General features: G+C 42.8%; 1 protein-coding gene and 1 long non-coding RNA gene across 5 annotated transcripts in view; one reads left to right on the top strand and one right to left on the bottom strand.

Annotated features, from left to right (window-relative positions):
- Window positions 1-27,726, bottom strand: part of mus312 (mutagen-sensitive 312) — a 35,603-nt gene that overhangs the window by 4,970 nt on the left and 2,907 nt on the right. For all 4 annotated transcript variants that reach the window (XR_008613699.2, XM_050183367.3, XM_050183366.3 and 1 more), the window contains exons 3-15: window positions 26,638-26,764; window positions 23,311-23,444; window positions 21,549-21,626; window positions 19,445-19,588; window positions 15,528-15,615; window positions 15,369-15,461; window positions 11,641-11,844; window positions 8,544-8,696; window positions 7,723-7,911; window positions 5,211-5,368; window positions 3,929-4,173; window positions 2,003-2,713; window positions 123-344 (exon numbers count right to left, since the gene is read on the bottom strand). Coding sequence is in view for 3 of the 4 variants with exons in the window: in XM_050183367.3 (XP_050039324.1) it covers window positions 123-344; window positions 2,003-2,713; window positions 3,929-4,173; window positions 5,211-5,368; window positions 7,723-7,911; window positions 8,544-8,696; window positions 11,641-11,844; window positions 15,369-15,461; window positions 15,528-15,615; window positions 19,445-19,588; window positions 21,549-21,626; window positions 23,311-23,444; window positions 26,638-26,764 (2,546 nt within the window). In the remaining variant the exon portion in view is untranslated. The remainder of the gene's footprint in view (window positions 1-122; window positions 345-2,002; window positions 2,714-3,928; window positions 4,174-5,210; window positions 5,369-7,722; window positions 7,912-8,543; window positions 8,697-11,640; window positions 11,845-15,368; window positions 15,462-15,527; window positions 15,616-19,444; window positions 19,589-21,548; window positions 21,627-23,310; window positions 23,445-26,637; window positions 26,765-27,726) is intronic.
- LOC129386258 (uncharacterized) lies at window positions 303-19,437 on the top strand. The gene is made up of 3 exons (XR_008613700.1): window positions 303-392; window positions 18,371-18,468; window positions 19,021-19,437. It is a non-coding gene; the product is annotated as an uncharacterized lncRNA (long non-coding RNA).

Here is a 27,726-nt window from a genome sequence, read left to right on the forward strand (position 1 = left end):
TAGGAGGATTTGCACAATTACTCATGATTAGAGATTGGATGCACAATGTTCTAAAAATAAAAAGTATGAACTGCTCATGTCGGTATTCCTTTAAAATCTCTAATGCAGCCGAAATTACGTACACGGGTGAGTCTCGTCATATATGCGGCTGAGTACGTTCACAGCTTGTTTCCGTGGCAACTTGCGCACACCAAATCGCTGAAGCTGGTCTCGCAGCTCCGGGGTGTGCATGGCTCTATAGTCCGGCTGAGGCGTCACTGGTGTGAAGGCATGGCTCGATGCTCCAGGATATCGAGTGATGGACCCAGGCGTGTGTTCCAGACCAGCGGGTGTTACTCCATTATCTGCACACATGAATTGCCCAGAAGAGAGGCGACAAACAAAAGTGCAGGGTGAGTGATACATTGCACTCACTAGTCTTGGAGCAATCTTACCGCATTTACTCACATAATGAATGCATTTGCATAGCAAATTCACAACTGTAATTAGCCGCTTAAATTTACCACAAATGTTGTTAAGTTATGCCAAATAAATGATATTGTAATACTATAAAGCTCAGTACTACAGTCGCCGACCGTTAAACCAGACACTAATAATCCGGACATGCTCAGTAATTCGGACAGCTTCGTGGCACCGCCAATGGCCCCCACAGACTTAATGCGTAAAGATGACCGATATTTCGGACAGCTGCCAGCTCTACATTCGATTATCTGGACTCAATCCGTGGCTGCAGTGTATGCCAACTCTGTCGCTATTATCTCCTCTGGCAACCTCGACGAGACATCAAGTATGGCCTCAGAGATTACACGCTATAAGGTAATCCCTGAGGCCTTGCCTTGGTCGTTGCTCTACGCCTCTGAGATTTAACTGCAACTGCTGATCTTGGAGGCTTTCCTGAATTGTGAGGTCGCATCAACATTGCGATCATCACATTCTTTTCCGGTACCCCCGCGCGTGGCCCGCTATCAGCGTTCTGTTTGTTGAGTTTGCCTTGCGGACAGCATTCTGCCACGCTGTGCTTGTTTGTTTAGTTTGTGTTCCAGACAGCGCTCTGCTGGCTCCAAGTCTTTCTCGTGAAGTAATGGTGCCCTCGCAGTCTGAGTGAGCCTGACTCTGCAAGTGAAGAGGCTGAACTATTGCTTACCACAACGAGCTCAAATGAGCACATCATTGATGACCTGCTAGGCTACGGTATGCCAATTCCTGCCGCCGTTAGATTTGAAGACTTTGCAGCCGTCGACAGTGTGGTTTCGTTGTGTGCCAAACTGAACAATGATGAAATCATTGAGCAAGTTCTCCCAGCGTCAAACAACGACTCTGACTCGGATGCTGATGTGCCGTGTGCTCCGAAGCCTTCCACATGCGCATGTGACTCCAGTCCTTGCATCAGCGAAACTAAAAACTGGCAGAAATACAGCTGGACTTGGTTTCACGTAAGTAGAAGTAAAAAAAAAATGAAATTGTAGTATTTTACGTGCCAAAAACACTTTCTGATTATGAGGCATGCCGTAGTGGGGGACTCTGGAAATTTGAACCATGTGGGGTTCTTTAATGTGCACCTGAATTAAAGTACACAGGTGCTTTCGCATTTCGCCCCCACCAAAATGTGGCCGCCGTGGCCAGGATGTGACCCCGCGACCTCGTGCTTAGCAGCCCAACACCACAGCCACTAAGCAACCACGGCGGGTGTAAGTGGAAGTGAGTACAGCAATGCATCGATCACTTGTTCCGTGCACAGGAGCCTTAAATCGTAAATAATGTGATCTTTTTTGGATACATTCGTTTTTTTCGGACATTCGATAGTTCACACTTATCTACATTTTCCATGGAGTCCAAATTATTGGTTGTCGACTGTATCTGTTGTTGGAAAGTGCATAATGCATGCCTGCCTGACATATGTGGTGCAGAGCAACTAGAAGCCCCTCTAAAGCACAGGACTCGAAAGGCTAAAATTTGAATTGGAAAGACAGAAGAAAGCTGGCGACCAAGTAGATTGCTTTACCTCCCTGCTCCTCGAAAAAGAAGGAGTCGAGCATCTCCTGAGGAACCTCTTCGGCGCTGGGCACCTTGGCAGCAGCAGGCAATTGGCTGTCCCATCTCGAAGCAGAGGAGGCACGGCGCTCAGGAGGAGCTGGGTCTTGCTGTGCACCATCATCAAAGCCATCCCAGACACAGTCCCACACGTCATCCGTGTCTTTGCACTTCTCTCCACTTCCTTGCGAGTCATCCTGCACCATGGGCTCATCCTCCCTGCTGTCCTGCTTTGCCTCCTGTCGCGAGGGCACCCTTCCTTGGTCTTCTATGTCCTCTTCTGCATCTGTGCTGTTGCCAATGCTTGCAGCCGAATCATTGGATTCGCCGAAGAGCTCCTCTGAGCTGCTGTCGCTGTCATCATGGGCCGAAGCCATGCCATCCTCGAGGTGGTCCATCTCCTCACCCCCGAAGTCGTCATGATGGTCCTCGATGCGGTGGTGGCTCTCACTGCGGTCTGTCCACGCATGCTCATCTTCTGATTGAATAGGGCTAGTGAGGGCAGGTGCAGAGAAAGGAGTTCCCGGCCGCCGATGAACCTGCTGCGGGGTCTCTGTGCTGCTCTGCTCTAGCGAAGACCTCGATGTCAGCTGGGTTGTCTGTTCCAGACTTGCCTGAGCTGATGGCAGCACCAGCAATGTCTCACTGGAGTGCTCTCTTGAGTTCTTGCAGTAATCAGCACCTTGGAAAGTTTTCAGAAGCCACGCATGCATAACAGTGTAGGAAACCAAAGACATGCCGACAGTGATCATGTTTCCATTCTTTAAATGCACTTTAAATGCATGTAATATCCTCCTTAGGGGGCCTTTAGGTGTATTGTGAAATAAATAAACTACCTCAAGTAATGCATAGAAAACAAAATAGACGCAGAAGAATTCCAGCTAACAACTATCATATTCACAAAAATATAACATGGCAGCAAATATAATGGAAGGAAAGACTTGCAAACAGTTGGGCCTCCAACATTCAGTATCATGCAAATATTGAGGGACACCAAAAATATGCAGCATTCTTTTCCCCCCAGTTTTCCGAGAAGTGTTTGAACTTAACAGAAAAGCAGTACTCCATGCAAAAAGCCCTGGTCAGTTATTCTCGCAATACATGTTTTTATTATGCTTTAAATTCAATATTGTATCTCTGCCAATTACCAAATCTATTTCAAACATGGGCTTTTATTTAACATTTTAGCTATTAACCTGGCTGTTGAGTGAAATATGATGTCCCATATTTCCTTATATTGCTTCCAACCATTTTTAAATTACTTCACTTTCATTTGACACAAATAAAGGGAAAATAAAGCAGCCAAAAAGTTATTCATGCAATAATTCTTATCTTGCCAGTTGGAGGGTTAACAGGTAACAGGCATGACTAATTAGAACAGGCAAGTTAAAGTGCTTCTGCAGAAAAGCCACCACACCACAAAAAACAAGTGTTGTCTTTTACCAGTCCATGCACCAGCACTATGTTGTTTTGTTAAATGGACGAAGATTGAGTTGGTGATGTCAGTACATCAGCTCAGTGCTACTTACATAAGACCAGCTGCACTTACATAAGACCCTTCTATGCTCACAGCTACCAGCCGACACTGCATACTGCACTGAAAGTGCTACACTGACTACAGGATCGCTAGTGACCGACTAATGGAACATCTACGGTGCAGTAGTCTTCATCACTTTAACTGTTGCTCACTCAGCTTGCTTTACTACACGTGCTGAAGTGATAGCACTCGGGTGAAACTTTTCTTCTTCAAAATTTTTGCCTCTATTGCGACTTGGGGTGAGCCGACGTACAAGGGCAGGCCTTATATGAGAAAAAACAATAGTACAGTAAAAGCATGCTAAATGTGGACCATTGCACTAATTTCTTGACACGTGAACAGCAGCTTCGATGGTCTCACCTTCAATTTTTTGTGGACGCTGACTTGACAAGAAATCACAAACCTCTTCTAATGACTCAACATTATCACTGTCAACATTTACAGACTCTTCTCTGTGGTCATCATGGTTATCACCATCCTCCCAGAAAGACGAAATGATTTCATCCAGACTAGTATCAGCCTCTTTGTCACCGGTGCCATCTTGTTCACACTCATTTTTGAAGTAGCGGTCTTTCAATTCCTCACAAAGTTCTGCCATGCTGTACCTAAACAGACCAAAGAGAATGAACGAATTATCACTCATGTTATGCATTATATACACAGGACAGTGAAACCAGGTGCACCAACAAACCACAACTGAACATGTAAAATCAGATCTGGAAATACATGTGTGGCAGCCTGAAGCTGCATTTTCTGTTAATCCTTACTACCTACTGATGTACTTTGCTATGCTTTATACTTCATGCCAATTAAGGTAAACACAGTGAAAAGCGATTTGAGTTTGCACCTGCCTATAAAGCCCCAACAAACTGAGTCAGCTGTCTTTGCAAAAAGCCAGGAACCCAGATGGGTAGTAAAATGTATGCTACATATGAAAATCTTCTGAAACATGTCTGAACAAATATGTTGTCAGTCTGTAACATTTGTCACTGCGGAGAGCGTGTATAATTCGGTTTCTCTGAGCTCATATATAACCCAAAGAAGTTCTGAATTCTGTCATAAGTGTTTGAAAAACAATGAATGTGCATGTGCACGCCCATACATAAACACACACACGGCTTCCGGCTCCAACACCCTGCATACAGAGTTACTTTACAGTGGACATTGGAAGGGATATGGGTAGAGTAAACCAAGTAGGAATCATGCATTAGTTTCTTCATTAATGAATGCATGCCTTCTTTTATACACTGTGGTAAAATTATGCAAACAATATTTTAAGCCAGAGCTGAGTGCTTTTAGACATTGCAAACACAGCAAGCCAGGCACTGCTCCAAAAGATGTGGACAAAGGCATTTCCAGATTAAAAAAAAAAAAAAAAAAGGTGTTTTCATGCTCTCACGCCACTAAACACAGTGGTGCACTTGAAACGAAGGTGCCAGCCACATTGGCAACAGTGGCCAGATAATACGCTTGGAAACGCTACAACTAAGAACACAGTGATACACAAGACTCCCATAAGGAGCGAACAAGGAGTGGCCAGATTCCTGCTCGGTAACAACCAGGAAAGTGCAAGAGCAGACGACATACTAGCAGCACTCTGCCATATCATAAATGTAGCAAGACATAAAGACTGAAACACCACCTGAAAGCAATGCCCCTGAGCTCAAGATGAAGACGTCTGTCATCGTCGTCAAGGTCGAGAGCACCAGAGTAAATATAGTGAAGGAATGCCAGAACGCAGGCCTTGGACTTCGAAGTCCAGTCCAACAGTGGCACTCTGTCCCCCTGACGAGAGACCTCCTGCGGCAAGCCAATTTCAAGGGTCAGCAAATGGCACAAATACCTGCAGGTGTGTATCTGCACTGCACAATGCCTTGAACGTTTTTCATTATAGATTAAAGTAAGAGCTTAAAAATTCAAACTTCGTTGCCCACAATTTTTCGCATGATTTAAACCGCCATCGTTCTGTAAGACTGCATAGAACTCAATGCACAAAACAACTCAGCAATGCAAATGCAAATGAATCTGTATTATGTGAAACTATTTGTTTGAAAGCAAGATTTTCAACCTGTTGACACGTGGGGCAGCTGATAGTGAGCAGCCTTTAGAATTGCCTGTGTTGTATTCGATGGACTGAATTGCTGCTGCTATGCCAAGTATAAAGCCCATGACCCTGATCTTGGCAATGGACAGCCACAGCACAGTCCCCAAGCCACTATGGCAGGGGTGCCATGCTATCACCTTCAACCAAGAGATCCTTTTTATTTTCCATCTTGTCGCCAGCCAATGGTACATTAGTGCCCTATGTTTGTGACATATTAAAGAAGTGTGTTAAGTGTCACCTGTTGGTGCATTAGTGTAGTTTGGTGCCAGAAATGGCAAATTAAACAAGGTTGCAGATCGGCTTAAAAGTGCAAATAAGGAATTGCATGTTCTTTCTGTGAACAAAGGTGTAAAACTACATGAAACTCACAGTTAGCTTAAAGGGACACTAAAGGCAAATATTAAGTCAAGACAAAGTGATAGATTAGTGCTCGAGAATCTATAAGGCGCCAATATTACCGCGAACAGATTCTTAATAATCAATAAATTGAGATAAATGCAGGACATGGTTAGAGACTCCACAGGGACATTCAAGTACTTCCCGATGATGAAAGCACCCCTCAGTTAAATTGTCACTAGTACTCAACCATTTGTTGCAAAAAACATCCTTGTATTGTATTATAAGATGAAATAAATATTAGTTGTCGAGCTCTATTTCATTTTTTAGAAAAGAGAACTCATTGAAATTACCCTTTACAACGACGGGCGCAATCGAAAGGTTTTGTTTTCGCTCGACTCCGCGACGCCCACGCTTTCGCGTTTCAGTAGCTTCGTTATCGAGTTGTGCTGCGCTGGTTTTGCTGGCTCGCGAAACTCGCACAAACTGCAAAAATAGCAGAGCATTCTTCCATGTCATGTCGTGAGATGCCTGAACGGTCTATGCCACTTGACCAAAAAGCAGCTGCAGCGGCGGATCCATCGCTCTGTCTTGGCTCAGTACCGCCGTCTGTCGGGCGCCGTTTTATTCACCAACGGCAGCAAAGGATGGTGATGGCGTACGCAATGTCACCACTCCCCCGGTTGGGTGGCTGTAGATTTGAATTTCGAAAAAGGCATTCAGACCCTTCACATGCACTTTTCTTCGTAAACTACGTATTTTCTTGGCACGAAACAAGCGTTGCGAGGTTTCTGGGATGGTATTTAACAGTCCACGTCAACTTAGCACTTGCCTTTAGTGTCCCTTTAAAGGCACGTTATGGCAACGACACTTCATGCTCCAGAGCATATCACTTTGCAAGCACTTCTGAGGCAGCCAAGTTAGTTCAGCAAAAGACCGTATCACAGGAGTGGTGGCTTGGCATTCACCACATTTGGTTTCACGGACACGTGGGACCTGACCTTTGAAAATTGCCAGACGACAATTTAGGTAGCTTCTGGAGCAAATTAACCTCTTTCTCGAAGCATTGAACATGGCACTTGACGAAAAGAAGCGACCAGTTTGATAGAACATTTAAAAATAAATGGCCCGTCTTGATTGCCAGAGGCATTCTCCATGTCTGCTTAATATTGTTTGCATTGTCCACCTACACTTTGCATAAACCCAGTTGGGAGCTACTGCCAAACAGGCTCAAACTTGCTTCAATTGACTTCCACCTGTTTTGACCTGCAAAAGAGTTTGTGCAAAGGCGGTACTTTCATGACAGTGACCTGAAAACAACAGCCCATCCAAGACTTCACTGCCCTATGAAATGCTTCTACCCTGCTGGCAAAGATGCGCTGTTCAAATAGTGGGATGAGGCCCACTCTACAGTTTTCAACCATCCTGCTCAAAGGTTCTTAGGGCGCTACAAAGCTATGAAAGTTCTGTGCAGTGATAATGCTTCTGCAAAATGGACAAAGAAATAACAAAAAATTTAAAAAGAGGCCCCTCTTTTTTTCCTAACAGTGCTGCTACAACATTTTCCTGTCAGTGTTTTGTGGAGAAAGATATAATTATAAGTGACAATTGTGGTTTACAACATAACACTGCATGAAACAGTAGCCCTATTTATTTGATAAGTAGTACTACTCTAACAAAAGTGCTGTAGAGCCAGCAATGCAAGCACTCTTACTTTCTCAACAGCAGGACATCGGGTGAGCAAGATTGCCCGATGTGCAGGGATGACGCAACCATCTTGCGCAATTATCCGGATATCGGAAAATCGCCTGTGGCCAACCAAGGTGCCCATATCCTGCAAGACTTTCTTTGCACCAGGTGCCAGTAATAATGACCCTTCCTTCGTTGGTTCTTTCTCATTTTCCTGCACAGAGTAGGGTTAGCATCACAGTGGGGTAAAGTAATGCTAAATGTTTAAGTTCACAGAACAACAGAAATTAAGCAGTGTGCTGAAGAAGACTGGTGAACAGAGATAAAGTTATGCACAATTCAAAAAGGAAACAAGAGAGAGACTTAATTTTAAGTTTTACAAGAAGACAGCAGGTGTAAAAAGAAAAGGAAGAGCATACAGCATATTTATCTAATAAAACTAATCTATGTCATGTGTCTTCTTACTGCACCACTTCCTTTAAGATTTTCTATGTATTTATGCCCATGCCTCCTCTCTATTTGAGGTGCATAATGGTGCCCTGATAGAAGTATTGGGGAAAAAAACAAGAAAGAACAGTGGTTTTTTTGCAAGCTCCTGCTTTTTTAGAGAAGGTGAGAGATAATTCAGACCTTCATTTCGTGCATAATTATGACCAACATCAAACTACGCAAGTACTACAGCTGTAGGTCACGCTGTATTATGAAACAGCTCCACAATGAACATGCACCAACAACAGAGCTTGGCAAGCCATGGCAACATAAGCTGAAATGAGAAGTTTCTGCCTTCTTTAATTATGCTTTGCGTGTGAAATTTTAGCAACTACACAAAACACAATAGAAACTCACTTGAGTGAGGAATCCTTGACCAATTTCATTGCAATCAGGCACCTTCAGCTGAGTGGCCTCACAGCATGCTGCCGTGGATGACAACGTAGCATTAAGTGCGGACAGCAGTCCGTCACGGTGCAGCTGTGTGCTGAGTTGTCTCTCACATTCCTCCTGCAAAGTGTAAAGTTAGATATTTAGCCTATTTAGTCAACCTTAACAATCCACAGTGCCTGAACATACATATACGCCATAGCAATGACACCTACAGTCTTTCTGCTTCCATTACGGCACCACAGTTGGCCATAGCATGATAGCACAGATGCCCACACTGGAGACACTGCATGCAACTTCCACAATGTAGTGGGTCTTTTATGATAATACCAGCTCTCAGACTCGCAGGACATATTTTTCTTAGTAGACAGAAGCGTGTCTTTACAAACTTTGTTCAATTTTATCCCACAATCTTGATTCTGGCAATTTATATCTTTTTTTATGACATACATTTCGCTAATGAAGCTTTTACTCATGAAAAGTGCATTCATTCTGCTTTTTGTTTATGTATTACATAAGGTATCGAATGCAGTAATGCCTTCAGAAAAAGAAAATCTAGCGTAACCTACAAAATACCTATTTTCCCCATGGTACGGAAAGACTTAAGGCGCTTACGCACTATCGGAAAAATGCATGCGGCATGCCGCCGGCGTTAAAACACAGCTGCAGCAGAGCAGCTACGCCAACTGGTGGCGAGCCGTTGTGGCAGTCATGTGATGTCGCCTGCTTTTTCCATCGTCTGCTGACAGATCAGCGCTGTGTTTACACTATTTGTCCTTCATAACACGAGTTATGTCTTATGAAGATGACGACGTCATTGCCACAGATCATAATCATGTTGGTTTGCTCTCTTCTGTTGTGGCGTCGCCGCATTCAAAAGACAAGGAGAATGAGGTACTGGTTGTCGCCTTGGCATCCTTGTATTCAGGATCCATGTTGTTGTACAAAATCACATATGACGCACTGTCTCCGAAAGCCTTTCTATTGGGACGTCTCGGTTTAGACTCATCATTGCAAAAAACAATCGCAAACAATCACAATCAAAACAAGCGCAAGTGAGAGATAACGCAAGCAGATGAGAGTATGAAACGAATGGTCTGGGTGACATTCCCGCGCGCACAGCACTGAAGGGGCCGCGTTCATTGGTCTCCGGCGTTTGTGACTCACTTGCCACTGCAGAAAGCCACGAAATATTAGTCCAGGACCGATCCCTTCCGTGGCACAAAAAAGCTGCCGCAAGGCAGCTCGTACGGCACACATTTTTCCGCTAGTGTGTACGTGCCTTCATAGACATTAGGAAAAGTTTAGATTCTGCGAAAATTTAATTCCAAACATGCCACATCCACAGTGTGATTCGGTAGTTGCGAGATGTGCTTTCTGTTGGGGTGTTCCTTCAGCAGCCGAAATGCCACCGATCTCCGAGGGCTCATGCACTTCTCTTTGCGCAACACAGATAAGCAGTGAATGAGGTGACAAGGATGATAAGGAGTGATGAGGGGTTATATGGGTCTCATCACGGTTGATAATTGTTCGACGCAGACGGATAAAGTGCTAAAGAGCGATAAGGGCTTATGATGGTTGGAGCTGAAAAGTATGATAAGGACCAATAAGGGTTGATAAAGGTTGTATCAGGTCCGATAAAGTTGATAACAAACGATAAGGTTAGGTTAGGTTAGGTTCATAAAAGTCATAGCGAGACGTCGCATATTACTTAGCATCCGGTGCACGCATTCCTTTTGTGACAGATCACGTGATCCCTTGCTATATAATAATAGTGCCACACGGGCACAGAAAATGGTATTCAGTAGTCAAGGCCTTAACTTTGTGACTGACATCTTTTTCGGCACAGCTGACAAACGTCCAATTTTAATGACATTTGACTACCATCAGGCCACTACCATCAGGCAATTTTAACACCAGGCGTGGACAAACTGGTAGCTCGTTGACAGCCTTAGTGACATACTTGGTGGTGAGGCAAGCACTCCCTTTTAGTTGAGTGTGGGTGCAGTTGTGGCTTTGACAGTAAGGTTGAGCCTCATCACGTGAAGTCTTTTTCTTCTTTTTTTATCGTTAACAGAATTTTAAAAAATAACTGATGGTACATAGCACAATCGTACTTCTTGAGCTAAATTACTTTCAGAGGTGGACATGATTTGTACGAAAAACCAAAATGAATATTTGACCAATTAATGAACTTTCACTAAATACTTTCAAACTTACTTTACCGCACATATTGCAACTCACGAATTATAGCTGGTGCCATCGAAAGTCATATCCACTTGGAACAAGTTACAAGGATGATGCTCGTTTCGAGATAGGCACTCCCGAAGTGTGTGACAAAATGCCCTGATGTCCCAGTAATTTATGAGGTTCAATGCACAAAACAGCATTTTGTTAAAAAAGTAAGTAGAACAAGACTGAATTTTTACTGCACGTGTGACAGTGGTTTTCTCATACCTGATGCTAGTTTCGAAATTCATTCCAAGTGGATGAACCATGTAAAATCACTGGCTTCAATTCATATACATATTGCAATCTGTGCACCAACGTAATTAGTTAAAACATTGATCAGTAAAATTTTGTTCATTAGTCAAATGTGCATTTGCTTTTCCAGTGTAAGTAATGCCCACCGCTTCAAGTAAACCAGCTCAATGAGTTGATTTGTACTATATGCCACAGGCAATCTTAAAAATTTTGCTAAAATGAAAAGAAGAAAAAGAAAGTAGAACACCTGGTATAACAATTTCTAGGGCCTAGTCAAGCTGCTTAAACCAGCTTTTTGCTCTAGCATCCATTTCCAATTTGTACTTGGTAAAAAATAAAGTGCTTTTGATAAAATGTCACATACAAAAGTACCTTTGCTACATTTGATATCGGCAAGAGACATTTAATATTTACACCATCATACCAATAGGCTAATATATCTGTGTTTGCTTTACAAAGGTTTGATTGTTGTAAAGCTACTCAGCAGGAGCAAATCAATTAGTCACCTTACACCAAGAAAGCCCTCAAGTTGTCAAGTCCCATGGGTACTCAAGGCCCAGAAACACGAGCAGGCGCTCACCAATGATGACTTGGGGTTTCCTATGGCGAAGTCATCCATGATGTCAAGGTCGCCAGACAGGCGGCGGCCTGGCACCTGGCTCAGAGACTTCAGTCGGCTCCCCATGGCTATTGTGGATGGTGTGACAACGTGGCGCAGGCTACACAAATAGTAGTCCTCCTGCTGCTCTCTGCATTGACCAGCAAGGCTCCACAGTGGTGCATCCTTTATGAAACAGAAAGCCAACATTGGAGGGGGGGGGGGGGGGGGGAGAGGCAAACCACCATTACACAAACTACATTTGACATAAATGGTAAAATGAGCCGTTGTTTCATCTCCCCTCAGGCTGAGGACAAAGTATCCGAGATGGCACATGTGTACACAATTTCAGAGGCCATGGAGTCATGAAAGCATTTTGATTTCTAGTTATCAGATGGTGCCACAGCATTTATCAATGGCGCCATGAAATACATTTTTACTGGCAATGGCAGTATATTAAAATTAGATCTAGTACCATTTGTTTAAAATGTCGGCCCCTCTGCACACGCTGGGGATTATTTCACAATGTCCATATTTTCTTTCATCTTAGAAATCAATGCCATGATTTTTTAAATATCAGTGGCTGAGTACTAGTGGCACAATTATATTATGGCTTACGCCATCTGGTTAGCACTAGAATGTCCCTGTACAGACCAAAATCAAGTCTTAAATTAACCTTACATTTACCTCAATGTTTCGCTTACTAAAGCTCTATTCTCGATAATACTGATACCTTAGAGGTTTTTCGGTATTAATCAATTTAGCTTGACTTCATGTTTGCATTTAGTGCTCCTTTAAGCAGAGTTACAGTTAATTACGTGAAAGGATATACAGAAAAATGTATACAACAAAAACAGTTATAGATATGACAGGAACAGGTACACATGCAAAGATGTACAGCTGAGACCACTTATAAACTCTTATAGTACAGGACCGGACCATAATGCGGTCTTTACCGACTCCTGTTTATATCCCCCACAGAACCTAATGTATATGCATACTGCTTATAGTGCAGACACACGAGACGAAAAACCGGTTATATAATGTGGCTGCCAGAAAATCCCGCAGACAAGCGAGGAAGTGAGAGCGCCAACCGAGGGGAGAGCAATAGGGGCAATGCGGTGCAGGAGGAGGAGACATGGAGTGAGCGAATAAAAAAATAAAAGACGTATATAATAATAATAATAATAATAATAATAATAATAATAAATCAAGCCGGCAGCGTGCTCGTTCAGCGAGCGCGCAGGAGCTGCCTAGGTGACGGAGAAACCATTCGACTGCTTGTCAGCGGCGTGTGGCCAGCACTGAACATATGCACATTCATGTTCAATGTTCTTTGGCTTTTTAGGCTGTGTGCGAAAAGTGCGAATGGACAGGGTCAGACAAATGTCTGAATTACTCGGCGGGCCAGAAACACGAATTTCAGCAGTAAAATAAATGTTCTTTTACAAATCCAGCACCACGGAAAAATTGGTTGTGTTTCATGTTTGCCCATTGTGATGCGCACTGCGAGGTGCAGGTATTGTGCATGCGGCCTTGACTCTATGAGGCTGTCAGTTTAAACTCAGTTACGCAAATTCTTCAGTTCGGAAGGTTGTCCACGCGTGAGCTTTCGCAATTCCTACCAGTGCGTGCACATGCAAGCTTGTACTATACGTCCTCACAGGAGTTGCTGGCAGATCGCCTGCGAATCTCGCTTCACGCACCGTTCCGTCAACACAGCCTGGACGCGTCACCTCACACCAGATCTTTGTGTGTCTACAGGTACGAATGAACGTATATCCAGGGCGAGGTTTCCGTGACGGCTAAGCTCGCTGGCTAAGCCTAACGAGCGCTGCCTCATCGCGAGTCGGTGGCCGAAGTTGCAGTTTGGTGCAGAGTCAATGAAATGCTTTGCAGTGGCTGTAGAGCACTTGGAAAGTGGAGGAACCACTTGGTCAACAAAAATGTGAGCACATCCTGGTCGTATGCTTCGATTCCCAGACACACGTGGCTGCTTGGTCCAGATGTTTTGCACAAGGACAGCCTTTGAGAAATAGGTTTGAGTTTTCGCTGTAGTGCAGTACCGCTTATAGCACAAAAATTAATGACTCTGGCGACTTGCATGCATTATAAGTGGTCTGTGCTCTATCCATAATACCTGGCCTCGTTCATAGCAGCTGGTTCAGAGACACCATTTCGCTGTTGCACCCTTATCTCTATCACTTGTCTTTCTCATTGGTGTGTTATAGGCGGGCATAGCTGCCTAGTTACAACACCCCACCCACCCACCTGTCCGTCTATCGAACTAACTAACTAACTAACTAAGCAACCAACCAACCAACCAACCAAGTTTGTTTCTTATTTTTTGTAACATGGTGCATTGACAAACCTAGCTACATGCTCTAGGCATTAGCTTTATGTCTTCGCACAATTTGCCATTCAAGAGGAAGAGGTACAGTCGACGACTGATAATTTGAACTCCACGGGGAACGTAAATAAGTCCGAACTATCAAATGTCCGGAAAAAACGAATGTACCCAAAATAAGATTATTTTATTTACATTTTAAGGCCCCTGTGCAAGGAAGAAGTGACCGATTCACTGCTGCACACACTGCTGCTTATGTGCAACCAACCTGTACTTCTGCCAGTTTTCTGTTGTCTCTGTACGCCGATGCAAGGACTGCAAAGGCTCGAGTCAGATCCGCATCTGAAGGCTCGAAGCACACGGCACATCAGCATTGTCATCCAATTTAAAGTCGCCGTTTGACGTTGGGAGAACTTGCTAAATTTTTTCGCCATCTTTCACTTCGGCGCACGACAACACCGCGCTGTCGACATCTGCAAGGTCTTCAAATGTAACGGTGGCAGGAATCGACCCATCGCATCCTAGAAGGCCACCAATGATATCTGCATTTCAGCTCGTTGTAGTAGTAGGTGGCAGTACAGGCTCGTCAGTTACGGAGTTGGACTGCGAGGGCACCATTGGTGCCATTTGACGCATACTGTCGATAACTTCATGAGAAAGACTTCTTGGAGGCAGCAGAGCACTATCTGGAAAGCATACTAAACAAACAAGCACAGAATGGTGGAATGCTATCAGGATGTCATATTCAACAAACAAGAGCAGGCCATGCGTGGTGGTGCCGGAATGGATGTGATGATTGTGATGTTGATGCAACCTCACAATTTAGGCAAAGCCTCCAAGATCAGCATTTACAGCTAAATCTTCGACACACAGTGCTGCGACCAATTCAAGGCCTCGGGGATTACCATATAACTATATATTCTCCGAGGCCATACTTGACGTCCCATCAAGGCTGCCAGAGGAGATAATGGCGGCAGAGTTGGGATAAGCTACAGCCATGGACGGAGTCCGGATAATCGAATGTAGAGTGGGCCGCTGTCCGAAATATTGGTCAGCTTTATACATTAAGGCTACGGGGCCATTGGCGCCGCCGCAAAGCTGTCTGAATTAGCAACCATGTCCGGACTATCGGTGTCCAATTTATCGGTCGGCGGCTGTACAAAACTTATATAAATTTAATTTTATATAGGAACTTATAATTATGTTTCAGACTGTTTTCCATTCAAACTTAAATATATTTAGAATCTTAACATGCGTCGACACAGCTAAATGTGCACAAAGGTTACAACCTATAAATATACAAGCATCATTGCTACCACATACAGCCTGCCCACGAAATTATGAAAAAGTTTTACCACTGCACCTTTGTCGAAAGCTCCTTAATGCGGTTCGAAAGCTTCCCAACAGCTTTCAGCTTTGTGCACCATGAAAGATCACCAAGTTCCAAACCAATCATCTGTAAGCGACAAAACAACACTGCTCAGTGAAAGAACTGATGCTAAATCTGTGGCTCTATTCTCACCCTTTGTGTTAGGAGGTGTTCTATCTTCTCTTCAACCTTCTTGGCACGTTCATCAGCTGATGTCAACAGCAAAACGGGGGTCTCCTTGCTGAATACAGAAAGGGAGAGAATATGTTATTTCTAGAAACAAAAGTTATTTAAAGAATTTGCAACAATAATTTTTGCCAGCTAGAAGCTGAAGCATGTTTACTTAAACAAAAGGTACACAATAGTGTATCAAGCGCATTCGGCATGCATGCTTTAGAAACAATACCAATGGACTTTGTGTCCATATCTAACAGGAACTACTAAATTCAGAAGAAACATAACACAAGGTGAGGACAAACCAGGCACTACCGTTTTGAATTCCTTTTTAGGCTAGTCAACCTGGATCCACAGTCAACACATAACAAGCAGAAATAAAAAATCGGGTACGGAGACAACCATGTCATGCAGTATGCCCCTGTATAACAACTTCTGCTTCTTACTTCTGCTTGCCTTGTGTGCTAGCTGTTTGCCAGAACTGCCTCATGCATTTATTTTATGTTTTATTGTTCTTTCTTTTTGTTCTTTGTTCTCACTTCCAACTTAAATTGAGCGATAAGCTTTGGGTCAATTCCATTCAACCTCTCGAAACACCAATCAAGGGGACATGTCCTCCGAGATCCACTACATGGCTGTGCTATCAATCTTGGGGACTTCGCAGTTAAGAGGAACCTTTAGCTTGTATGCAACTCCGATGCTGCCTATTCAAACACAAGTAAAATGCAGGAATGCTTTTCGGAGATAACCACTCAGTTGATTTTAATGAAATTTGTTGTATTTGAGAAAGTTAAATTCTAGTGACTGCTGGAAGTGGAATTTTGATTTAAGTCTTTAAAAGAAATTTTCAACCATTGGTAAATTTGAAAAAAAAAATAGAAGCATGAATTTTATAAATTCGTAGCTCTGCACAGAGAATAGATATCGCCATTCTGTGAACTGCATCCGTTAGACCACCCAGAGCGCAAGAAGTTGACTTATCAATTCATATCTTATGTGAACTTATTACATTGTTCACAAGAGTTTTGTGAAACCCCCATTCACATATTAGTGGTCTATTTGAGAGACATGTCATCATCATCATCATCATCATCATCATCATCATCATCATCATCGGCAGCCTATTTTATGTCCACTGCAGGGCCAAAGGTCTCTCCCTGCGATCTCACATTATCCCTGTCCTGCACCAACGGATTCCAACTAGTGCCTGCGAATTTCTTAATTTCATCACCCCACCTAGTATTCTGCCGTCCTTGACTGCGCCTCTCTTCTCTTGGCACCCATTCTGTAACCCTAATGGTTCATTGGTTATCTCACCTACGCATTACATGACCTGCTCAGCTCAATTTTTTTCTCTTCACATCAATTAGAATATCGGCTATCCCTGTTTGCTTTCTGATCCACACCGATCTCTTCCTGTCTATCTTTTTTTTTAGTTATGGGGTTTTATGTGCCAAAACCACTTTCTGATCATGAGGCACGCCGTAGTGGAGGACTCTGGAAATTTTGACCACCCAGGGTTCTTTAACGTGCACCTAAATCTATGTACACGGGTGTTTTTGCATTTCGCCTCCATCAAAATGCGGCCGCTGTGGCCGGGATTCGATCCCACGACCTAGTGCTCAGCAGCCCAACACCATAGCCGCTGAGCAACCACGGCGGGTTCTTCCCGTCTCTTAACCTTATGCCTAGCATTCTTCATTCCATCGCTCTTTGCGTGGTCCTTAACTTCTCCTCGAGCTTCTCTGTCAGTCTCCCAAGTTTCCGCCTCATATGTTAGCACCAGTAGAATGCACTGATTGTACACCTTTCTTTTTAAACATAATAGTAAACTTTCCTGTCAGGATCTGACAATGCCTGCTGGAAAAGGTCCAATCCATTTTTATTATTCTGTAAATTTCCTTCTTGTGATCAAGGTCTTCTGTGTGTAAGTGACCTAGGTAAACATATTCCTTCACAGACTCAGAGGCTGACTGGCGATCCTGAACTCTTGCTCCCTTGCCAGGCTATTGATTATTATCTTTTTCTGCATATTATTCTTCAACCCCACTCTTATACTCTCTTTGTTAAGGTCCTCAATTATTTGTTGTAACTCGTCCCCAGTGTTGCTGAACAGGACAATGTAACCTGTAAACTGAAGGTTGCCAAGATATTTGCCGTTGATCCTTCCCCCCAAGCCTTTCCAGTTTAATAGCTTGACTACTTCTTCCGAGCACGCAGTGAATAGCATTGGAGAGAATGTGTCTCCTTGTCTGACCCCTTTCTTTATAGGCATCTTCCTATTTTTCTTGTGGAGAATTAAGGTAGCTGTGGAATCTCTGTAGATATTTCCCAAGGTATTTACGTAAGCGTTCTGTACTCCTTGATTATGTAATGCCTTTATGACTGCTGGTATCTATACTACTTTTCGTAATCTATAACAGCTATATAGAGAGGCTGATTGTACTCTGCAGATTTCTCGATTACCTGATTAATGACATGGATATGATCCATTGTAGAGTATTCCTTCCTGAAGCCAGCCTGTTCTCTTGGTTAACTGAATTCCAGTGTTGCCCTTATTCTATTAGAAATTATCTTGGTGAATATATTATACAATACTGGAAGTAAGCTAATGCGCCTATAATTTTTCAATTTTTTAACATCTCCCTTTTTGTGAATTAGTATAATGTTGGCATTCGTCCAGCTCTCTGGGACTCGAAGTCGATAGACAGTTCGTATAAAGGGCCGCTAGTTTTTCAAGCATTATGTCTCCTTGATGTTTGATTAAATCAACTGTTATTCCATCTTCTCCTGCCATTTTTCCCTGTTTCATGTCTTGCAAGGCCCTCCTAACTTCGTCGCCAGTTATAGAAGGAGCCTCTGTAACCTGCTCATTACTACTTCGAATGGAGGAGTCGTGGCTGCTCCGGGTACTGTACAGGTCAGTATAGAATTCTTTTGCTGCTTTTACTATATGTATAGTATAGTAAGAGCCATGTATACTACATCAATTTTGTCTGCTTTAGATGTACTACAAGATGCAATTTACAGAATTGTGAGATCGTTTTTCATTGCTGATTTACACAGTTTCCAACTTAGTTTCGTTTACTGAAAATTGGCAATCTAAAGAAAAAATTAATTAGGAAATTGACGAGCTAAATCTAAACTTTGCTACCAACAGTAACTAGTTTACATATAGCTTTCTCTTTTTAAATGCAACAAACCTCAACAAATTTGGTGGAGTGGTTGCGAAGAAAAACTATTTCTCCTTTGCCATGTATTTCGATAGGAGACCCCGAGTTAAAGTTTCCTCCTAAGTCAATGCTAATCAACACTGCAAGAATACATATATATATATTTTTTTGAGGTGGGAACAGGAAATCACTTACTGCAGGCTTCCATTTCGTGCTGCTATGTAAAAATATTGCGTTTGTGCTGACCCGAACTTGGACTACATATTCACGAACAGAACCCCTTTTCATGCACTGTGCAGATTTGAACATGGCCTGCAGGGACAAATGCTCCTACCAGGTAGTCTACGGAGCAAGATATGTGGTCAAGATACTGGTTGAACAAGACAAGGTGATGTGCTTGTGGAAGTAGGCTGCTCTTTCCGACGAAGATGCAAAGTGATACGGTTGCTGTGCATTAAACAAAACATCCGGAGAGCATTTTTCATGTTATTTTCAGGCAATTACAACTCGCGCTTCAAGCAAAACCACCTTTTTGCCAATTCACTGAGGAATTTCCTGCATGGAGATCACACTTCACAGTCTCTTCTTGTAGCAAATTAACTTTGCTCTGCCTCCCTAGATTTCATCGCTTTCTGTTTTCTTGAAATGTTGTGTGCCAATGTACGTGTGTCACACCGTAGTGACAACATATACAGGTGTCCCGAGATTTGGTAAGCTACGCACACTGCATGTTTCCTCCTCCTTCCCGAAGAATGGCTGCTTCCGAACATCTCACAAAATCGTCGTTGAGCATCCTCCTGGTCCCTGCTTGCCGTTGTCAACGATGCAGACAGCGCGCGTGCCATTTGAACTTCTTCTTGGTATTTGCTATAAATAAAGATCATAAGTGTGTACTAAGGTAAAATGCACATACAAAACAAAATGGCCATCTTCGTAGCCTAGTACACAATGCTATATGAATTCACTCTACTGCAATGCTGCTAACTTGACATCACGTGATAGGAGGAAGAAGAGGCATTAAACAATTTCTTTCTCTCTTGCTACAAAGCAAAGTTCACTAGGTAAGCTGCATTGTGACCACATAACCACAACACCAGCGGTGTGCTAACTACGTTCACAATGTCACAAAAAGACACTGCACATTTTTCATGGCTTTCTTGAAACCTGGAACCAAACCTAAATTATACCTTTTCTTTTCTAAAAATACACCTTTCTTAACCTAACCCTTAGGCACCATACACACTTGACATTAAAAAGAATTGCAAAGTTGCGTACAATTGTATCTGCTTCTTTGCATTGAGACACTTTTTATTTTTGCATTTGCATGAGAAAGCAGTCTGCTTTCTGAAGGCCCGAAATTGCATACACAATTCAGCAATATATATATACATATGTATATGTATATATATACATATATATATATATAAAGAGACAAAAAGAGTGAAAGGATTAACAGAAGAGAAAATTGCTACAGCTACATTTTGGGAATTTCGTGCCGATACCCCAGCGCCAGTACATCAGTGCGACGTCGTAGATTGCAAAGTAGTACTTTCTCATATTGAGGCCGTCGTGACTGCAATAACCGTACTTAAAACTTGCTAAGCTCAGTCATTGACACTTTTAGAATGCACTATGGCCAATCTTTACCTATAAAGAAGTTAAGGAGAGACCCTGCTCTTTGGAGTTGGAAGTTGGCCCAAAAATCTTCATGCGTCCCATTGCTCCGGATTGGCGTAGATCATTTATTCTTGCCTGAGTGGATCCCTATATCATCCTTGATTGATTCAGCCTCTCCTATAGTAATCATCATAAACAGGTTGTGGAATGTTTTTCCTCGTTTTCTCAAAACAGCATTTCTGGCGGTGTCACCATTTTGGAGTGAAGATATCTCTAGTTCTACTTATCCTATTACAATAATTATTTGTTTGTCAGAAAGGTAGGCAAACAGAGACTGCAGTGGGCACATAATATAGACAAATATTATGACAGAAATACTAAAAAAAGTAATAATTTGTCCTGGATATTACTACGAGTCCACACTTTAAAACGTTTGACATGCTGTAACTTTGATTCCAATCAGTCTATAGCATTCATCCTTGTACTACTGCATACTCCGATTACTTAAGATCATTTTATTAGACCATATATAGCTTAGTAAATAGCCCACCTCCGAGCATGTTATGAATTTCTTCAATTTATAGAAATATATTTATTATGTGAGAAAACAAGGCATATTTTAAATTTGCACACGGTAATAGATAAACTCCACACGTTTAATTAAAATCAACTTGGAAATAAAAGAAGTTTGTAGATGCAGGGTCTCCCATCCACTAGGCACAAGTAGTTGCCGTCAAAATCCTGACAACAGCAAGCTAGTTCGGTAACTTCAAGGCAGTGAGAATGCTTCTTTTTTTCGGGGGGGTATTGTAGAAGCCCAATTCACAAATATGGCTCAAATTATTTTTCTCTAATTCTTTTAAGTGTTATATGACCAGAATTAGGTGTTTGATCAAAATTTGAACCAAGCTGAAATTTTACCCTTAAAGCGCTTACTGTTCACTGACTACTTATATTTAGTTATCTGGCCCCAATTCCCCATGAGCTAAAGCTTCTGTTGAAGCAACAATTGCTAACCAGACTTTTTTTTTTTTGCTCCTACTTAGTGTTATCTTGTTGCCCAATCAAAATTTGATTTCAGTCGATTGTTCAAGCAGACTAATGATAAGTGTTCCTAAAGTGCATGCATATATAAACACACACTTTGCACTAGAATGGTGTGACGTAACCAGAAGGTAAACAAGAACTTCCGAATTTTTTTTTTGTTTACCTTTTCGGTACTGATGCCACCGGTCTCGGCTTTTTTGCAGATCGCTGTACAGTTGACACGTCCGCTGGTGCATTTCGCCTTCCAGAAATTTATGAAAGAAAGGAAATAAAGATGCAAGTTTTTGACACTCTGGCGCACAAACCACTTGCCAAGACGAGCAGGAGTATAATTAGGATGGATTAAAATATGTGGTGCAACTCTCCTTGCCAATGAGAGATATAGAGGATAAGCCCTCAAAGCGACACAAAATACGCTGCAGATGTTCAGCCAGTGGGGGAGTTCAGGCATTTGCAATGCTACTGCGGAATGCCACTGTGATAACACAAATAGTCGCTCAGCTGCCACTTTGCCCCCAGTGGGTCAGGTCAGTAGGCTGCACCATTGGCCAGCTTTCGGTGGGATTCAAGCTTCTGCTGAAAGATACTCTGTGCATGATATATGAGATGAAGTCAGGTCACCAGAAAGGTGCACACAATAGCCTCCTGGGCCAGCAGTGGCCTTTTGCTGCTGGCCTTTGTCGTCACGCACCCATTCGTTGTTTCAATGTCCACGAGGCACCACCTTGGCGGTCGTTCAGTGTCTGTTACCGCCCTTGGTCATTTTACTTTTCTCCTATCATCTCGCTGTTCATTTCAACTGCTCTGGGGTGTGCAATGGAAAATTTCACACAGAAACTCCTCTGGGAGTTGTCTAGGTATGCTTAAGCATTGTGCCACTGGCTTATTTCTACACAGCCTGGTGTCATTATCGATGTTATGAAACTTGATTCGACCAGCACAAACCCTTATCAACCCTCATTGGTCATTATCAACCTTATCGAACATGATCTGACCTTTATAAACTCTTATCGGTCCTTATCATCCTGGATGTCCAGCGAACCTGTTGCAAAACCACCACTACAATTGGCGAGGAGGGCATGCAATGCTTTATTGATGGTTCGGGTGTTTGTTTTGAGCTCGTTTTTTATTGAAACGTACGTTTTTCTGTGTGTTGTATGGGTGATTTTAATGAATGTATGCACCGTTCGCTTCCCTTTGCTGAGCGCTTGTAGCCTCTGCCTTACGTATGAGCCATTGCATTTGCCTTGGGTAGGCATAGAAACGCTTACACATTTAAAAGCATGATTGAAGTGGCCCCTCTGGACACAACCTCTGCTCTCAGCCACCAGCGACTAACTGGCTCGCTCGTATATTAACATTATATTTAAATTCAGTTGTAAACCATTGTATCCCATTCAAACCATGATAATTGAATGTTTTTCTCTTGGACTCACGGGTGTCGTTCACGACCTCCTTTGCTGGGGCACATTTCTTGGAGATTTTACAAGTTATTCCTCTTTACACCCATCAATCAACAAATTCTCTGATGTTCTGCATTTATATCTTGTTCTGAAATGTATATTGTCCTCAAATGTAGGAAAGCATGGACTAGACTTTACAACCATTCTTATCCTTGACCAATTCTCTTTCCTCGACTAATCGCTAGATCACACATGCCACTGCACGGTTTTCATGGAGGTCAAACATTCGGCACACTTTTCACCAACAGGCATGCTCTGTTTGCATGCCATTTTAACTAGGATTGGAAACTGTCACCGATACATACGCACTGTTTTGACTGCCATCAGCCATTTGGCACAACAAAGGAAAATTATCATTACAGAATATTCCTCCTCAAAGATTAATGAGAAAAGGTAGGAGATGCAACGTAAAATTAGCTACGCAAATCTAGAGAAGCATAATAACGGAAGAGAAAATATCACCTCCTCCTCACAACAGGCAAGCCGGCAGCCATCCTCTCTTGCACGTAGCGCTGCTGCAAGCGGATGGCATCAATGACTTGTTTTGGAGACATGCCTAGCTTGGTGCTACATTGCTTTATGTGGTTCTTGCACGCCTGCATTGGCAAAAAATGCAGGAAAGGAGCATATCAAATAAAATCCAGAATCAAGGAAGAACCCATTCCGACTTCACTCAGTGGACCGAGGTCGGGCAGCAATTAAATGCATTCAGCAAGTTGCAGTGTGTCTGCAGTGCCGTGGTGGTGACCAGGCACGTGCTTTCGATCAATCCCTTTCAAGGATTTCACTTTCAGTGTGCATTCAATTACTTTGACTTCATTCAAATTATTGGCTAAAGCCAGTGGGAGCCGACGTAACAAAAGGACTGGCACACACCTTCTTTCAGTATTGTTTTTCTGTTGCATATTTCTCAAGGCCATTCATGCAATGCTCTTTGCTCCAGTGTGCCGTTACGTTGGACTTGTGACAACTGTTGAGTGACGCATGTTGACAGTGGATAATTCTCGATCTTGATCGGCACCCATGGGCCAAATTTACATTATCTAAAGCACAGGCAACGGATAAGCCTCTGTGGTTCTGCGAGTGATCGGAGTTTATTTATTTATACAGGTTTCCTTACAGGTTCTGTCAGGAACATTGAGTAAGGGGGGCAATTGAATCAAACACAAGTTTAACAGAAGCAACGCAGTATCAAACAATACAATTACAAAGACAGTACAAAGACTTAGATTCAGACATGTAGCCATTGCAACAACAACAAACTTAATGCCAGGGGGACCAAAACTGAATGAAAAAGATTACCACCATACCACCACAGTAAATAAGAACCACTCAGTAGAAATTGGCAAGAATAGAATGCTTACGTGCAGTTAGATCAGCAATGCAGAATGTGTACGATGGCATGTCATGCCTCTAAATTTCCTCAATGTAGAGCATCAAACCAAGCTATCACAGCAACTGTTCATTACATCTGAATTCATTTGTACTGTCAGGCAACAATGAAATGCATCCAATACAGCATGCACTATGCCATGTTTACATATATTTATTTATTTTCAATATTGTTAGCCTTTTCAGGCTGTTACAGAGAGGGAAAAGGAACAACTTAAAATAAGCAGTTCCAGTCTTACTTGAAATGTGCAGTTTTCGAACACAACATGGTCAATACTGTTACAGTCAACAACTGTTAGCATCAAAAATGAAAATTTGCATCTTGTAGTGTGACCCTATGACAATACGCCAGAACACTGCCACGTCAAATATGTTTGTTTTTGATCCTTCACTTTTGCTCTGCCATCGATGCCACCACGTCTGTCTATCCTTTGAAACCTGAAGCATTTACTTGATTCTAGGGCACATTTCCATTTTTTTCTCTCAGAAAAGTTGCTCAAGTATGTATGTTAGCATCAAGCATGAAAGCAAACTTGCAATGGGTAATGTCCAAATCCCCTCCCCCCCATTATCTTGCATCCTAACTTGCAATGGGCTATGTCCAAATCCCACCCCACCTTATCCCGCATCCTACCTCCCAATCTTGAAGGACGTGCTTTGCCATATTGCGCCTCATGGAAGCTAGTGCAAGCATGGGATGTTTGTCGTCACTGTACACCAACTACAGTTATCTCGCTTATAACGATACCGGTTTGAACAATATATTGAATATAACAATGAGCAGCCGATGCACCATCAACTTTTGTATGTGTTCTATGGTAAAATAAACTGCCTAATGCAGTTCTCCCATACCACGTTATAGGTTATAATAATTAAATTTGGCACTAGGCGTGTGAGCCAGAAAGAAGAAAAGCTAAACCCAGGAAAAAAAAAAGTACAAGCTCCTTGTCCTTGTGCCATGCACAAAGTTAGCTCCAGCAAAGACTGCTACTGAGAAATCAAGTTTTTGTATATGTCGCTGACGAGAGGAGGTACATACTGTGCCAAATGGAGATTGCTTACTGCACAATGTGCGCTCAGCGCATTTAAAAATCAGTCTCTTCAGACCCTCCCCTATGGGCTCCTTAAAACCCCCGCTACACTTGGTCCTCTCCAGTTCATACACGGCTGTCTCGTGCAAGAGTCACAGTCCTACGGTCAAGGCACCACACAGGAGCCGTTGTGATGTAGCACCGCCATAGTCGTCGGACCATAACACTTGCCGGAGTCGTAGTCCGTGACGTGCACTCACAATGATAAATTGAGGCCCTGCTGCTCGTTGAGCAAGCAATCCCTGCCACTGCTGCCCATGTCCCCCACAGTGGTTCACGCCTGCCGCATGGATGTAGAAGGCGCTGACAGAGATGTTCCGGACAACACTGCCACGAAAGTTCGAGGGTGTGCTTCCAGGAACACCACACTGAAGCAAGCTGTGACTTGTGCAGACCATGGCATTCCACCCGCAGCTAGGTTTCATTTATAGGGGCCACCAAAATTGATGTCAGCGCTGCTGTGTTCATATGTTGGCACCAGGTGTCGTATCGCCCTGCCCGACACTTTTCAAAGCAATTCTCAACCAGCCTATCTGCCTGCCAGCAACTTGACACAAAACAAAAATGTTCTTGCCACAGCAGACACATTTACGTGCGAAGATGTGCCAGAAATTTGCAGTTGCCAATTGGTTAAATGCACACAGACATTTACAAAAACCATATCAAGTTGCCCAGAGTAGCTTTCATCACTGAAAGCCATTCAGCCTTCAATGAGGAAATAACACTTGAACTCAATCTTTTTCTAAAAATAAATCTGTGTAGTTGGGCTTATGCCTTGCACAGCTTTGCACATCACATAACATGGTGCAAGTTCAACCGCCTGCAGCAACAGCGCACGCCACAAACACATTTCCAAGAAAGCCATTCAGCTATTGTCTAATGTACATCAGAAAATGGTGAGGAAAAAATATGCCACAAGCATGTGACACACTGGCTGACAAAGTCAGACAAGGCTCCTTTTACAGATGAGCAAGCCCTGCCACAATGAGGCCAGGTATCACATACATATATACAATTGACATAAAAAGTTTACAGACAACAATCAGATAATTCATGGTCAGTTTTGTGACCAGTGCAAGCAACACTGTACAAGACTGACTAAGTTGTTTGCATGTATTAGCAGAGGCCAGAAATAGGGAATACCAAATTGTGCACCCAGGCTGCAGAAATATAACTTTTTTGCCGGAATTCCATGCTTTGCAAACGTTTTCTGAAGCCGCCTGTATGTCAGCTCTATTGTACTAACAGGGTTGGTCACACGAGCAAGCAAGCTAAACTGAATTATGGAGAAGAGACGCAGACAGACCTCTGATGTCTTGAATGAGCGCTCGCAGAGGGGACAGTCTAAGAGTACAAATCCGGGGGATCCATTTCGAGATGGGGTCGAGACGACAGGCTCCTGCACAGGCTCCTCCGTCTCCCCATCGAGGCACCTGGGCAGTGAGAAAGGAGTTTCCTGTTTGCCGAGGGCTCTTTTATCAGGGGTTCATGTTTTACTCAAAGACAGCATCATGGTGTCCAATGCCTTGCGATAGTGAAGTGCACATTTATTCAATGATGTAGACAAGATAGTATGAACAACACACATTTGAAAGCCCCCATTTCACAGGTAGTGTACGCAAAAGGTCAATGCTAATATAGTGAAAAGAGCTCAAAGCAACACAAGCTTCAGTACAGAGATAAGAAATTATTGAATACATTTTCTTTTCTGCACACTAACATTCTTTTATTCTTTACGCACTAAGCTTCTTTTTCTTCTAACACAAGAACTGCACATCTTTTCTTCAATTAAGGGTTATAAACAAAATGCTGCTCCGAAAAGTATTGAATAATGATGTCGAGTTCAGTCACTAAATTGGGGATGAGCAGTAGGATGCCTCTCTTAAGCAGCAGGGCGCTGCTCACTTAATGCAAGTGTACACAGAATGAGCATTAGCTAGCCACCAGTTATTGCACTTAAATAACCAAAATGAAACAAAACAGCAAGGCAGAACACGCAGTTTTCCCAGCAGAGCAGAAAGGTATGCTGGGAAAACATGCTGGAAATTGTCTTTCTTGCAGGAAGACAATTTCTATCTGTAAGGGTTTTTTCACACTGCTTCAATATTTTTTTTCTTACACGAAAATAGTCCATCATGCGAGGGGAACAAAATTACACCAACTACACAACTGGACAAACTAAATACTCGGCATCCTCACATTTTTCCTGCCACACACAAAAAAACTCTTGAAATGATACTCACATGACATGGTAGATTTACGTTAAATAGATTTGGCCTATCGCTAACATCTCTCTACTTCATAGGCAGTATTTGAGGGTCCTTAGAGTTCTTCACAAGATTTCATACAATGTCACAAATGCCACATATGTGCAGCATTTCCAGCTTCCTTAAAG

This window comes from Dermacentor andersoni, chromosome 4 (assembly GCF_023375885.2).
Source record: "Dermacentor andersoni chromosome 4, qqDerAnde1_hic_scaffold, whole genome shotgun sequence".
In the NCBI taxonomy this organism is placed as follows: domain Eukaryota; kingdom Metazoa; phylum Arthropoda; class Arachnida; order Ixodida; family Ixodidae; genus Dermacentor; species Dermacentor andersoni.